At 53.1% G+C, this 13,490-nt stretch overlaps 7 protein-coding genes across 7 annotated transcripts; 3 read left to right on the top strand and 4 right to left on the bottom strand.

Moving 5' to 3' along the window:
* Window positions 1–52: 52 nt before the first annotated feature.
* On the bottom strand, window positions 53–2,596 carry QC764_610820 (uncharacterized protein). The gene is made up of 2 exons (XM_062949563.1): window positions 695–2,596; window positions 53–626 (listed from the first exon to the last, which is right to left on the bottom strand). Exons 1-2 carry the CDS (start codon window positions 1,308–1,310, stop codon window positions 142–144), a joined length of 1,101 nt encoding a protein of 366 aa, XP_062798316.1. The 5' UTR covers window positions 1,311–2,596; the 3' UTR covers window positions 53–141.
* On the top strand, window positions 1,957–2,442 carry QC764_0101280 (uncharacterized protein; the record flags this gene model as incomplete). The annotated part of the gene is made up of 2 exons (XM_062941076.1): window positions 1,957–2,013; window positions 2,311–2,442. The coding sequence occupies 2 exons, from the start codon at window positions 1,957–1,959 to the stop codon at window positions 2,440–2,442; spliced, it is 189 nt and encodes a 62-aa protein (XP_062798317.1).
* ATP18 (atp18 subunit J of the mitochondrial F1F0 ATP synthase) lies at window positions 2,463–2,882 on the top strand (the record flags this gene model as incomplete). Its single annotated transcript, XM_062949562.1, has 4 exons — window positions 2,463–2,511; window positions 2,579–2,608; window positions 2,692–2,742; window positions 2,830–2,882. 4 exons carry the CDS (start codon window positions 2,463–2,465, stop codon window positions 2,880–2,882), a joined length of 183 nt encoding a protein of 60 aa, XP_062798315.1.
* Window positions 2,883–3,614: 732 nt separating this feature from the next.
* FSH3 (Family of serine hydrolases 3) lies at window positions 3,615–4,914 on the top strand (the record flags this gene model as incomplete). The annotated part of the gene is made up of 2 exons (XM_062949561.1): window positions 3,615–3,927; window positions 4,073–4,914. 2 exons carry the CDS (start codon window positions 3,615–3,617, stop codon window positions 4,792–4,794), a joined length of 1,035 nt encoding a protein of 344 aa, XP_062798314.1. The 3' UTR covers window positions 4,795–4,914.
* A 1-nt stretch (window position 4,915) lies between these two features.
* QC764_610790 (uncharacterized protein) lies at window positions 4,916–5,636 on the bottom strand (the record flags this gene model as incomplete). The annotated part of the gene is made up of 2 exons (XM_062949560.1): window positions 4,916–5,339; window positions 5,401–5,636. 2 exons carry the CDS (start codon window positions 5,634–5,636, stop codon window positions 4,916–4,918), a joined length of 660 nt encoding a protein of 219 aa, XP_062798313.1.
* A 1,047-nt stretch (window positions 5,637–6,683) lies between these two features.
* QC764_610780 (uncharacterized protein) lies at window positions 6,684–9,113 on the bottom strand. The gene is made up of 2 exons (XM_062949559.1): window positions 8,477–9,113; window positions 6,684–8,400 (listed from the first exon to the last, which is right to left on the bottom strand). The coding sequence occupies exons 1-2, from the start codon at window positions 8,959–8,961 to the stop codon at window positions 6,948–6,950; spliced, it is 1,938 nt and encodes a 645-aa protein (XP_062798312.1). The 5' UTR covers window positions 8,962–9,113; the 3' UTR covers window positions 6,684–6,947.
* Window positions 9,114–10,901: 1,788 nt separating this feature from the next.
* QC764_610770 (uncharacterized protein) lies at window positions 10,902–13,456 on the bottom strand. The gene is made up of 4 exons (XM_062949558.1): window positions 12,775–13,456; window positions 12,356–12,709; window positions 11,274–12,290; window positions 10,902–11,211 (listed from the first exon to the last, which is right to left on the bottom strand). The coding sequence occupies exons 1-4, from the start codon at window positions 12,913–12,915 to the stop codon at window positions 11,173–11,175; spliced, it is 1,551 nt and encodes a 516-aa protein (XP_062798311.1). The 5' UTR covers window positions 12,916–13,456; the 3' UTR covers window positions 10,902–11,172.
* Between the last annotated feature and the right edge of the window lie 34 nt (window positions 13,457–13,490).

Here is a 13,490-nt window from a genome sequence, read left to right as displayed (position 1 = left end):
CACTTGAATTACACATGGCGCAAAGCATGGGGAGTATTGGGTAGGTTCATGGTTTGGTTCGAATTGATTTATGATTAGCAAGTTCAGCATGCCTGGCTAGCTACAGGTGCGGTCAAACAAAAGACATGTCTGGATGGATGTTTAGGCCACTGGAGACCAAGGCATGGGCACCAGAATCCTGCTCTTCATTTCCTGGATCAGGGGTACCGTCTTGTGCACTGTTTCGGCCCAGCCCTCCTGGCTCCAGCTCTTCTCGCGGCGGATCTTGCGCTCCTCGAGATCAGCAAACTGCCAGAGGTGGTGCACCGTGTTGAGATCGCCAATCTGCACAAACCAGGCTCCCACACCTTCCATCACCTCGCGCCTGGCCTTGAGTCCGCGCCTCCAGTGCGTCTCCCACTCGAGAAGGTTACCGGGGTGGAGCGTGTAGGAGCGCAGCTCAAAGATGCCGCCGAGCTGTCGGGGAGGGGTCGTTGGCCAGAAAGAGAACTCTTGCATGAGAGAGGACTTTTTGCTGCGAATCAAGCCGCGGAGCTTCTTTTCAAAGGCTGGATATTCCGGGTGGCGGGAGATGGCGTTCAAGGAGGCATGATAGCCTTGATAGCGCTGATATTCCCAGATGTGTACTGTTGAGACAAAGCAGATTAGTCACCCAAACGACGGGAGCTACACAGGTATCAAAAAGAAAACATACCAAATGTCTCGCAGTCGCCAACCTCCGTTCTCCAACTGCCCACCAGATGAACCTTATTCTCCGGCATGCTGGCCATGCGGGGATACCACTTGCCCACCAGCTCGACATACTCGTCCACGTCCTTGGGCTTGACCTCGTGGAAGACAATCGAGTGCACATACTTGCCGCGCGCCAGCACCTGGCTGAAGCTGGCCTCGATCTGGGCGTCCATCTCGCGGCCCTCCTTTGTCCCGTAAATCAGGTTCGTCAGGGGGCCCGCCTTGCGAGGGGGCTCGTGCTCGGCCGCGTTGGCAGTGGTTCCTGTAGCGGTGCTCGACCCTGTGCTTAGCTTTCCAAGGCCCAAGGCCGAGGTGGAGGGGGAAGAGGAGGTTGATGTTGAAGAAGAAGAAGAAGACGAGGCAAACGCACTGGCTTCCCGCTGCTTCTGCGCCTCCGCAAGCTTTAACCGGAACTCCTTCTGCTTCTTGTTGAATACTTCCTGCTGCTCTGGCTCGATGTCCCCGAGGGAGGGGGTGCGTTTTGACGAGAGGGCGAGTGAGGTGGTAAAGGCTCTGGTGGTTGCCGGCCGGACGACAGCGCCAGCCGCGGCGCGACGAGCAAGTTGTCTAGATAGCATGATTTCGGTGGTTGTTTACTTTGCTTGTCGATCGGCCAGACTGAAGAAAACTGTCTCTCGAAGCAGCGAGTCTGATAAAAGTGTCGCTCGCCGGAACGGTCAGCCTTGACAAGTTTCAATTGCGCGCTAGAAATAGCAAACAAAGAAAATCGAGCGCCGGTGCGGTGGTTGGAATGGTTCGATATGTGGTGCCGAATGGGACGTCTCGGAGAGTTCGAAACGCAAGAGCAGCAACGAAGCAGATGTAACAGCAGAAGGCGGACGGGCAACGGTCTGCCGGGTAAGCTTGTGGCGTGGGTGCAGACAGAGCACAGCAGAGGAAGCAACCTGGAAGTGGCAGTGGCAGGCACGGCACAATCTGAGAGCGAGGAGAAGGGGAAGGGGAGGGCAAATCAAAGAGGATGGTAGTAAAGGAGGGGGAAGACGGAGGATAATTGGACAGAGAGACGGCCGGGTGCTACGGTGCGCACAGCTATTTCCCCGCACTTGAGAGCGTAAAGTAGATAGGTAAAGTTGGTGATAATTTGGTTGGTGAGGGGTTCGAGGAGAGCTTTAAGGTAAGGTGTTTTCCTTTTCAGGTGAACTGGAGGGAGGGGGAGCTTGGAGAGCTGGGAGCTGGGAGTTGGGAGCTAGGAACAGGGAACAGATGAGTACAAGTCAACAGCCAGTCCGGAAAGCAACGTCAGCTGGTCCCCTGCCTGAGGTGAGTGAGCCTGAAGTCCATCTTCATGCAGCAAATATCAGCCCAGCACCCCAGCTGGCTGTCCACTTTGGTAGTATGTCCAGGGTCCGGCGCAAGCCCGGGCCTTGATGCCCGTTTGCTTGTCTGGGGTTGGTGAGGTGCGGGGGTTATGATGTCACGCGCCTGGACTCGCCTAGCTTCACTTTGGAGTGGAGAAGCCGGAGAATCATTTCCACGGATTCCGTCCATGCCAAGGATTTAAAGTGAAGCTTGGGTCACCTCAGCTTGGACTGAACTGCTGAAAGCCTTACAATTCAGGCACCTATTCCGCCTCTCGGCAACGTTGGTTGGCAGCTTTCGGGAGCCAGAAGCAACCGTGAAAAACGCTCGTTTTCGACCACCCCGACAACCTCCATCACCAACGTCACCCGAACCCAGTCCATCTTCTAACCCAGAAGATAACCGTCACCATGTCTTGGCTCGGAGTTGCCCCCTTCAAGAAGTTCCCGACGCCCGTGTGTATGTTGCTGTCCCAATTGAATCCCCCCATCATCGTGTGCGCTGACTGACAATTGAATGACCACAGTGCGTCCCATGGCTCCCTTCTTCGCTGCCGGTATGTCACTAACCTAACCCGACTATAACTCGACGACACCTCCCCCGGGCTACTCTTCAGTAACTAACCTCGACTCCTACCAGCCGTGGTCATTGCCTATGGCGTGAACTCGGCCCAGACTGCCATGATGAACAGTATGCCCCTCCGCCCCTCCTGTCCTCGCCGACTCCCTACGCCCACGATCCACCGAGTTCCCAAATACTAACAATACTCCCCCACAGGCGACGAGTTCAAGAACGACCCCCGCAACCCCAACGCCAAGGCTTCCCATTAAAGTAGACGACGCTGTTGACGACGGTTGTTGGAATACAAGAGACGAGAGCGATGCGGCAATTTGCTTGACCCACGATTCTTATTCCCCCTGAACGCGAGCTCCGAGGTCATTTGCGCCAGTGTATATGTATCATAGCAGGCAGCCAACATCAATTGAGCTGTGTCGGCGGTTTCGATGTGTTCCCCTTGTTTGCGCGGGAGGTTGCAGAGAGGAAGGGTGAAACGGATGGCATCTACAGCTTTCCAGTCGCTTTGCCGAGAACCAACCTGTATGACTGCTCAATTCAGAGTCTGGTGTCGATATCAGGAATTGTGAAGCCAGTTTTTCAGGTTATCAAGAGGGATCGGGGTTTGCTCAAGACTCAGGTCAACAGCATTTGCCAGCTACTCACTGTTCGCAGTGGGTTATCGACATTCATCACCATTCTCCCGTTGGTATGGATGTTTTCGCTCTGGCATAGATTAAATTTCTACCCGTTGCTGGGCGCCCGCGTTGAGAGCACGTTTTGCTGCTTTAGGATACGTTGGGAATCAGTAGAGGTTACATGTCTCTGTTGCTGCTCGTAGTTGAACGATACCCCCAAGAAAATAAATAAGCCCATGTGGCATCCCTTGATCTTATCAAAAATCATGTCTGTTCAAGCCATGCCCCTGGGTGATTCGCCTCCAGTGGGCCCTATCTTATCGTGATTTTTAAACCCAAGTTCGAACCCCAACGCTGGCCGCATGTGTCATGCCGAGCCAATCCCGCTGGCCCTCCGAGAAGACTGGATGGACGCCGCCGCCGCAGTTGATAGCTTTTATTCACATGCTGTCATTTCACACCTGGAGATTTGTCGCCAGCAGGTCGCAATCTCGGATCCATTCCTTCCAAGTTGTGCGTTTCTTCAGCGCTAGTCAGAGAAGTCTCTTTTGCAGCACCACCATGGCCGAGACACAAAGCGGCACGCAGACTCCCATCTCCGGGGCTTCCACGCCAGTTCCCAGGGGCAAGGCCGTCAACAACAAGCCACCAAAGAAGGAAGTCAAAATATTGATGCTTCATGGTAAGCCTTTTTTTTGCGGACCTAGGGACTCATATATGAGCGCTTTCACTCTCGACTCGTCGTATCGGTTACCCCTCACCGCACCTCTCACTCGTACTACTTACTCTCATGTTTGACCTCAGCTCACTAACACTGGCAAAAAAAGGCTACACTCAATCTGGTCCCCTCTTTCGCGCCAAAACCCGCGCGGTGGAAAAGCTCCTCGTCAAGGCTCTGGCTCCCCGAAATTTCATCCCTTCTCTCATCTACCCCACCGCCCCCAACCGGCTGTACCCCCGCGACATCCCGGGGTATCAGCCGTCATCCGACAACGAAGGCAGAGAGGACGAGGAGATAGACTCTTGGGCTTGGTTCCGCAAAGACGAAGCTACTGGGTCGTATCGTCTTGTCCAGCAGGGAATGTTACAGCTCGCCTCCGCTATCGAAGAGACCGGCGGCGGTATCGAAGGTGTGATTGGGTTCAGTCAGGGGGGTTGTGTAGCTTCCATTCTTGCTGCCGCGTTGGAAGGGTTCAGGCAGCCGGCTGAGGAGCACAAGGAGTGGGTGGAAAGTATACGGGCCGCAAACGGCGGACAGCCGCTCAAGTTTTGGGTGTCGTACTCTGGGTTCTGGGCTGTGGACCAGGACCTGAGCGGGTGGCTTTATCAGCCAAAGGTGAAGACGCCGAGCTTGCACTATTTTGGTGGTCTGGATACAGTGGTGGATGAGAGCAGGAGTCAGGGGCTGGTGGAAAGGTCGGAGGGGGCAGTCAAGGTGGTCCATCCAGGCGGGCATTATGTGCCCGTGAGCAAAGAGTGGGTGGTGCCGCTGGCTGGATTTGTGCTACAGTCTCTAACGGAGGCCCCTCGTGAGGACGAGAAGCTGTGAGATTGTCGGTCATTCCAACATCACATCTGCACCTTGATGCACTACGCGGGATACACTAATAGATGATAGACAGAACAGAACATTTACCATATTACACTACTCGACAGTATCAATTGACCGACTAGATGTTGCGTGATCTTCCCGTTGAGGACTTGGGCGGAATCACACCCATATCAGCTCCTTGATCGGGCACACTCTCGGGTGTCTCATAGTAGGCCGCCTTGTAGCGGGAACCACCTGACCCTTGGCTCGGCAGCTCTCTCTTGTCCTCCTCATCCCGTCCCAAATTGGCCTTGGACGCCAGTCTACCTTGTTCGGAAACGTCGCCCTGGTGAGCCGGCTCGTTAGCTCTCCCGCCGAGTGCTTCCTCGGAAGGGAGCAAATCAGGCCTGTCCTTCCGGAGTGTAGCCCTTTCCAGCTCGACCGGATCCTTGCCCCACTTCCTCACTGTTGCCTCGTCAATCCCGCCCGGATTGTGCTGATAGATGTGAGCTGTCTTGTCTTCTGGACCACCTTCACCCTCATACGCCCGGCCATGGACCCAGCTGCGAATCTGGTAAGCCCCTGCTTTTCATTTTGTACTCCTCTCGGGCAACAATGGCTTACTGTCCCTTGTCGTCCACATCACCTCCTTCATCACCCGGAATGCGACGGTTGTAGCTCTTGCTGGTGACAAAGTCGTCCCCCGTCTTGACAGTCGAGCCGGAAAACATCTTGTTAGCCGACGTGTCAGTGACACCAGAGTCATCCAGTCCTCGTCTGGAGGAGCCGGTCTTGGACTGATACGTGTTCAGGTCCCGCTCAGCATCGCGGGCGATCTTGGACAAGTCGGGCTCGGACATTTCGGCTGTGACTGCTGGCTGGATGCTTTTCCTCTTTTGACCGAGGGAAAAAGTGTCCGGTGAGTTGTTTTTGTTACATGGCAAGAAGAAAAAGGGGTAACGCAGTTATAGGGAGGCATTGTGTTTGGTGACAGCTCAGTCGTGGACGTCATTGTGTTGTCACTCGGTCAGCTCTTGGCCATGACAGCTCCATCCCGGTCGCCGAGCTGACATCTTACCCCAGCTTCAATGATCGCTCTCTAGGAGCGGGACTCCCTGTCGTGGATTGGTTGTGCCGGAGAGGCTTTCCGTTGCGGGTGGCAAGGTTGATGTCACCGTGGTACCACGGTCCCGAGCGGAGCGATGAGCAAGGTGAGCGGGCATGCCAAAATAGAAATATTGAAAACTCAGTCTCGTGCTACTCTCGACAATTACCGCCTTTCTGGTTGCCTGGAGATACTTCTCATTTCACGCTCAGAAGAGGCGATGGGATGGGGCCAGAACCCCTTAGGGTAGCAAACTCAGGGGTTAGTTGGCCCAAGTTGGCCGGGCAACTGTCAGGGGCTGTCCCCTACCGTCAAGCACCAGGCACTTTCAGGTTTGCATGACATGTGCCATACCATCCCTCCCACTGAGAAAGTTGGTGCATCAGCTGAAATTGTGCTCAGATATTTCTGGGCGAAGGTCGGCTTAATTCTCATCACTGGTAACGTAGTATTTCTCGAGGACATGGCGAACCAGACACCACCATCGCACTTGCACAGCATCCCCCGTCGTCTGCGAGGCAGCTTGCATACGAGCTTATTGCTGTATCCTCCGACAGATAACCCCCTTTCACTCCGCAGCCTTCTCCTCTGATCAGCCGAACTCGGGTATCGGCCGTAGCACAGCTTTTTCGGGCCAAGCTTTCAGTGTCAGCTAACTGGTAAAGCAGTCTTCCTAGGCGAGCAGGTTACACCCGTGCAGGGCCCCCTCTGTCAAACTGCACGAGGATAAGCAACTCCCCGGTTTTGAGGAACAGAGAATGTGGGAGCGATGGTGAAGGAGTCGGAGTCGGTGCTTGTCACTGCCGTGTATCAGATAGGTGTGTGGTCCCGTGTCTCAAATTTCGCTACGTCCAAAGCTATCAGGTAAGGTATGGATACAAAGAAGGGGAAATCCAAAGCCAAATCATAGGTATCTCTTTTTGCCACTCGTTGAAGGCTTTTAACCCTCTCCGCAGCCACAGCACCCCCTCGTACTGCCTCCATGGCAGGTAAACACACCAAACTGAAACAAAACAATCCAACTTGTCATGCTGTTTTCGGGTCCCTCCTCCTCCTCCTCCTCCTCCTACTCCTCTTTGGGCATCACTTCCTCCATCTCCCGCCTAATCCCTTCCGCCTCCTCCTCCCTCCCATCCGCCCTCAAGCCCTCCTCCACCATCTGGGACGTCTGCCTCCAAAACAAATCCTTCTTCTCCGTCTCCAAGCTCTCCCTCCTCCACTTCCGCCCAGCTTCCAAATTCCCTTCATGATCTGCTATCCTTGCCAAGAAGTGCTTGACAATGAAGAGTAAAAACCGGTCATTGTACCCCATTTCTGTGTCCGCCCTCGTCCCCCCTTTCCCCAGCCTCGTAACCACCTTTGCGATCACATCCTTGAGCATCTTCTCCGCGTGCGCCAGCTTCTTTGGCGTAAAAAGTGGCATGTACATCTTGGCCAGTAACTCCTCCAACTCTAGCACCCGTGCAGTGGTGGCCTCCTCCCCGCGGATCTGGATCGACTCGTCCAGACTGGACGTAAAATCGGTAAGTAACCTTGAACTTCCTCGTCCCGGGGAATCGCCGTCTTCCTCCATGAGCACTGCGTACCCGCGACGGAGGTGGATGGTGACATGGTCTTTCGGCCCGCGTGTCTCGGTAATGAGGTCGAGCCAGAGGGTCCAGGACTCGGAGACATACATTTTGAGCATGCTGAGGGCTTCTTCTTGGCTGGTTTGGGGGTGATCGTTCTTTTGCTGGCGGTGGATGGAAAACGCACGGGTCAAAGCGGCGAGATGGCATGAGATTTTGGTAAGGGGGTGCCCCGACGACAGGGTGATGTTGGCGTAGCGGGCGAGGTAGTCCATAAAGAGACTTAGTAGCTCGGGCCGGTTGGCGGTGAGGATCAGCTGGGGGACGGCAAGAAAACAGTCCCATATGATTTCAATGGGGATGCTGGCAGTGGTGGCGGTGGTGGCAGTGGTGGTGGTGGTGATCTCGGTGCCGGTCTTGTTGTCACCACAGGCTGCCGAAGAAGAAGAGGATGCGGTGATTGTGAGAGCAGAGGCTATTCTTTCATTGACCGAGTCCAGGATTCGGATTCCTCCTGCATTCTGCCCCCGGTCAAACAAAGCTAGCGCTTGCTGAACTTGTTGAAGTATGGTTCCAGCAGGCGCGGTGGGAGGTGACGGAATCGAAGACTTCCACGGCTTGTCACCAGGGGACCAAATGTTGATCAGCGCCTTGTACGCATCGAGAGAGAATTCAACATTGCGAAAGTCGGAGTTTTGATGCAAGAGCGGCGTGTTCATCGCATTTCCAACTCTTGCCATCACAGCTTGGCTCCCAGTTGAATGGACAGTTGGAAGATCAAAGTCAAGGTGAGCTGCGGCCGTCTCACTACTGACGGTGTTGTCGGTGTCGTGTGCTCGCTTTTTCGTTGCCCTGGACTGAGCGGGCATCAAGGCGTTCTGGCTTCGTCCCTTTCTGGTGTTGTACTTTGACCACTCCCACTTGTGGAACTGGCCTTTGTACATTCTTGCTCTGCATTGTCATTGTCTCACACGTTAACTCGGCCTGCCTACTATCTTCGGTCCGAGGAGAGAGAGAGCCAGCTTACGTTGCCTTGAACCTGTGAACGCGGTGCATAATATCGATGACCTCGTTCAAAATGCGATTTTCGTCCATGTACAGCTGCCTGATGACATCCTTTTTGGCTTCCCAATCTGCAGTGCTGCTCGGGACCAACGGTTTCTCCGGCGGAGCACCTGTATTTGTTGGATTCCCTTGCATCATGTAATTCTCCGGCGGTGCAGCCGCGAACGGTTCTTGGTATGGGATGGCCGTGGAGCTTGGAATTGTTGATGGATATATTGAGCTTGGTCGAGGGGTCCCGACGTTAGCAACCATGGAGGCCGCAGCGGCGTGAAAACGCCCTCCTAGACATGGAGGCAAGAAGGCAGAGCCGTGCCTGCCATGATTCCGGAAGGGAGACGAGCGCACGATGCCCGCTCTCCGCCAGTCACGGGAGTGTCTGTATGAATAGCTGTGCTGGTAGGACGAGGGAGGAAAGGGAAAAGGGGGTTGGAACTGTATGAATGACATCGGTTAAGCCGTTGTGGCTGTTCCCACCAGATCGGAATTGGCTCTGGATTGCGGATGCTCGTATTAGAGCCAGGGCCCATCCCCAAGCGTGGTAAGCTGCAAGTTAAGGTTTTATGTTTGTTGACACAGCGGATTGCAGTGGCACAATCACGAGTTAAAAGGGCTCTGGTGGGGAGCAGACCGGAGCTTCTCCAGGCAGACCTCCCCACACCTTCCCGGCTCCCCTCTTCTGCTTTTTCTTCATCATCATCATCCGTACTCCTTTGGGTCACAGGTTGCACCCGCACTGATGACGACCATAGACCACTATCTGGTCTCGATGGATGGCGTTTCACAGGGGTAACTGCAGTCTCTGTGTGTGTATCGTCTGTACTTGCCTTTCCAAGACTTGATTCCCCTCATACCTGGCCCACTAGCCGATACCCGGACAGCCTTCACGTCTTGGTGGCGCCAAGTTGCTATCTTTATCGCGGAAGACTACAGAAGATGGCCGGCAGGCAAAGATGTGATGAGTATTTCAAGAGAGCCGTGTCACCAGCCGGGGGCCAAACCGGCAAGCTCACCTACTCCCAACGACTGATGACAGTATGCGAGAGCAGAAAGAAAGGAAGGCGAGGATAGATCGGTCCGGCTTGGGAAATATGAACGACGCACAGCATCAGCCAGTGCAACCAGCCCCCAACACAGCTATGGAGTATCGTATTAGAGATCTGACTGTCTGGTAGTTCATTGGCGATGGTCGACTGGTGTCCCAGACTGCGTGTTCAGGCTCGGAGAACTGCCAAGCCGGTAGTGCGGTGACAATGACACCAGAAACCGACGTCTAATTGAGATAGAGCATTCGGGCCGGTGGTGGATGACTGATTCTCAGCGGTCAGGATGCTGTTATTATGGCTGAATGAGCTCACTTCAGTTTGACCGAAGATTTTACAGCAGCACTGCGATATCGTCCCGTCGCGGGTGCATCCAACACTGGGGGTCATGTACCTTGATGATTTTGTCAAACCGCTGATATACCATCAAAGAAACTGCAAATCTGTTACTCTCGATATCATCTACAGGATACCTGCTACAGTGTACTTAGCAAGGTGTTACAATGTTAGATGGCGGGATAAGTCGGCATCCATCTTACCCTATAGTGTTTATTAAAGACAGTCCGCAGGCGTTTAAAGATAGTTCATAGGCCTTTCAAGATAATACATAAGGAATTCTAAGGGCGCATTATCCTTTTTCTAGGGGGTGATTACTCCCATACAATAATATTCTCACCAACTATTTTCCATGATATCCACTTATTTCCATTATCACCAACATTGCAATGAATTTTTTGTCTTACATATTACAGTATATATTTGTGAAAGTGTTGTGGTTAATAGTGCCGTGGTGTTGATGCCCGATGGCCACGCGCCGATGCAAGCCTTCAACCTCACACCACCTTATCCAAGGCTTTAATTGCCAGACCTTCAACTGCCAGGCTTCTGCAAGGGCTTCAACTGCCAGGCTTTCGGCGAGGGCTTCAGATACAAAAATTCAATTGAAAGGGTGTAAGCCCTTTAAACATAGTTAATAGGCCTTTAAAGATTGTCCATATGCTTTTAAAGATCGTTCATATACCGTGAAACATACACAACAGGCCTTTAAAGATAGTTCATATACCTTCAAAGCTAGTTCACTTGCCTTTAAAAAAATTAATATGCCTTTAATATTGCTAATAGGCGTTTAAAGATAGGTAATAAGTGTTTAAAGATAGTTCATAGGCGTTTATACATCATTAATAAGCCTTTTAACATATTAAATAGGCCTTTAAAGATAGCTACTAGGCCTTTGAAATGTCTTCAAAGGCCTATTGATTTGCATTTGGGGGTATGGGCTATGATATCATACACCTAGGTGATACTGATCTGTGGAGATTCAACACAGACAATAAGCATGGACAGAATGTTGCATTTGATATTGCGATGGTCAGATCCTCTGTCATAAAGCTGGCCCAGTATCTGTCATGTAAAATGCCCCCTTATGGAACAAATACCAATGCAGAAGCCACGGTAGATGAAAATATGTGATAGAGACTTGGCTTCCAGTTGCATCTCTATGTTTTATCTAGACACAACTTTCCTCCACATTACTCATCGCATTCAACCTCCCAAACGCCTTGTCTGTATCTAAGACAATTGATCCTCAATTCTATAGACGGCAAAACAAGGAAACGATTTAATCCTTCACTTCGGCATGTTGAACCTCGGTGGGTGTCTGCAAAAGTTAGTATCATAACCCTAATCCTAATCCAAAGCTCAGGGGTTGGGGGGGCTCACCTTTTCCGAAGCGCGATCATCAATTTTCTCGGCAGTATTCACATGGCCAACACAGATGTGGTGTCTGAACTTGCGCGCAGGCAGCTTGGCCTCAAACATCTCGTCAATCTCCTCGAGGGTGCGGCCCTTGGTCTCGGGCAAGAAGAACAGAACCCAGAGCACACCGATGATGCAGCTGGGGAACCAGATGAAGCCATACTTGGGACCCCAAGCAAGAGAGGCAGGATTGATGAAATATGGCGCTGTAAAAGTTGTGAGCCAGGCGCCGAAGAAACCAACGGCGGCGGCGAGACCGAAAGTGTAGCTTCTGAGACGCTGAGAGGGGATCTCTCCGCCTGCGAGCCAGGCGTAGGTGGAGATCATGCCGTTGTAGGTCATCATGTAGACGCAGGTCAGGGCTACCAGGACGATTCCGGTGGTATTGGTTGCGCCCAGGATATGGTAGACAACAGCGATGATCAGCTGGAGGATACCGCAGATGGCCAGACCGGTGGTGAGGACGACGCGGCGTCTGCCCCAGCGGACGACGATCAAGCTGTTGAAGAAGATGGCGAGGATGCCCATGGCGGAGAGGACGTTGCTCATAGCGAACGGGTCCGAGACCTTGGACATGGCGAGGAAGTAGGCCTTGTAGGCGATGACGAACATGGAACCGGAGGCGGCTTGCAAAAGGACAGCACCAACGGCGAGACCGGTGCGTCTTCTGTCGATGGGGTTCTTGAACATGTCCATGACGCTGATGCTGCTGCTGAGATCCTTCTCCCTGTCGATGGCGGCTTTGATTTCGGCACCCTCGGCATCGACATCGGCGCCAACGGGACGCAACCACCGGAGAGCCTTGACACCCTTCTCGTAGTCGCCTTGGAGAATGAGCCAGCGGGGGGACTCGGGAATGAAGAAGAGGGCGACGGTCATGATGACAGGGATGATGTAGATCATGCCGAGGGGAATCAAGTAGGCGGACTTGTCGGGGCGCTTAGCGGTGGCCCAGTCGATGATGGTGCCGATCAGAGTGCCCTGTTCAGATTTCTGTCAGCCTTTATTTCAATAGCGATGTGTGAAGAAGAAACAAGGGTGCTCACAAAGGAAGTGAAGAATTGGAAGGCGGTCAAGAACCAACCTCTGTATCTGGCAGGACTCGATTCCTGGATATACAGCTGGCTGAAGGTCATGAAATATCCATTGGCCAACCCAATGAGGAACCGGCCAGCATAGAGCGCGCCAATGTCCTCAGTAGCCATCATGATCACGTTGCTGACGCAGCACAGAGCGCAAGCAGCCCAGAGGCACTGCCTTCTGCTCACGTACGTGGCCACGATGCCTGCCGTTCCGGACGAGATGAAGGCGCCAAGGGTCATGAGACTCGATATCAATTGCTGTCTTGTCGTATCGAGGTTCCATCCGATGGCGGTGTCAGGGGCTGGATGACCGTAGATCTGGTGCCACTCTTGTCAGAGTTGTCTCACAAGGGGGGGATGAGCTGAATGGTGAGTAAACAAACCTTGAGGAAGCCAACCATGGCCTGCAGACCACCGATGAGACCAAAGTCCACGCCATACTGGAATGGCGAGAGTACAATGATACCACATGCCACGAAGCACTTCCAGTGATCCTTCCATGTTTCTTCTCCTGGAGACGGCATCTTGTTGTTGTCGTGACTGGATCGAGGTCAGAAAGGAAGATGTCGAGAAGGTGCCAAGTAAGACTTGAAGGAGTAGAGGACGGAGAGAGGCTTTCAGATAAAAGAGTCGGTAGCAATGGCTAAAAGGAAGGAAGCTGATCTATGCCACGTTTGCAGAGACAAGAGATTGAACCAAGAAAGACCCCGTGTATCTCTACAGATACCCCTGTCTTATGCCTCACTGCAGCCAGCAAGTAAAAAGAACAGAGCTAAGGATGCAGATGATAGCAGAGTTGTTGGCGGGATGGGTGGCAGGTTCGGAAGGTAAAAGTCCCATTTAATATATTTCTGTCTGCAACCCCGGATGGGCGTTGATACCCCTACCGTGAACATCAGAATCCCAAGTGCCGACCCCAACCACTGCAGTTATGGCAGAGCGGTCGGGGTCACAAGACGAGCGGCCAATGGACCGGAGCCAACTTGGCTGGACTAAATTGTAACCATGACCCTTGCCCTCGTACCCCAGCTTGGATGCTGGACAGCAGAATCTGGGGAAGAGGAGTCGTCTGTCAGTCTGTAAGTCAAACGAATGCGGA

This window comes from Podospora pseudoanserina, chromosome 6, assembly GCF_035222485.1.
Source record: "Podospora pseudoanserina strain CBS 124.78 chromosome 6, whole genome shotgun sequence".
NCBI classification, from domain to species: Eukaryota; Fungi; Ascomycota; class Sordariomycetes; order Sordariales; family Podosporaceae; genus Podospora; species Podospora pseudoanserina.
Note: the sequence above shows the minus strand (reverse complement) of the source record. Positions and strands in the feature narration are given on the sequence as shown.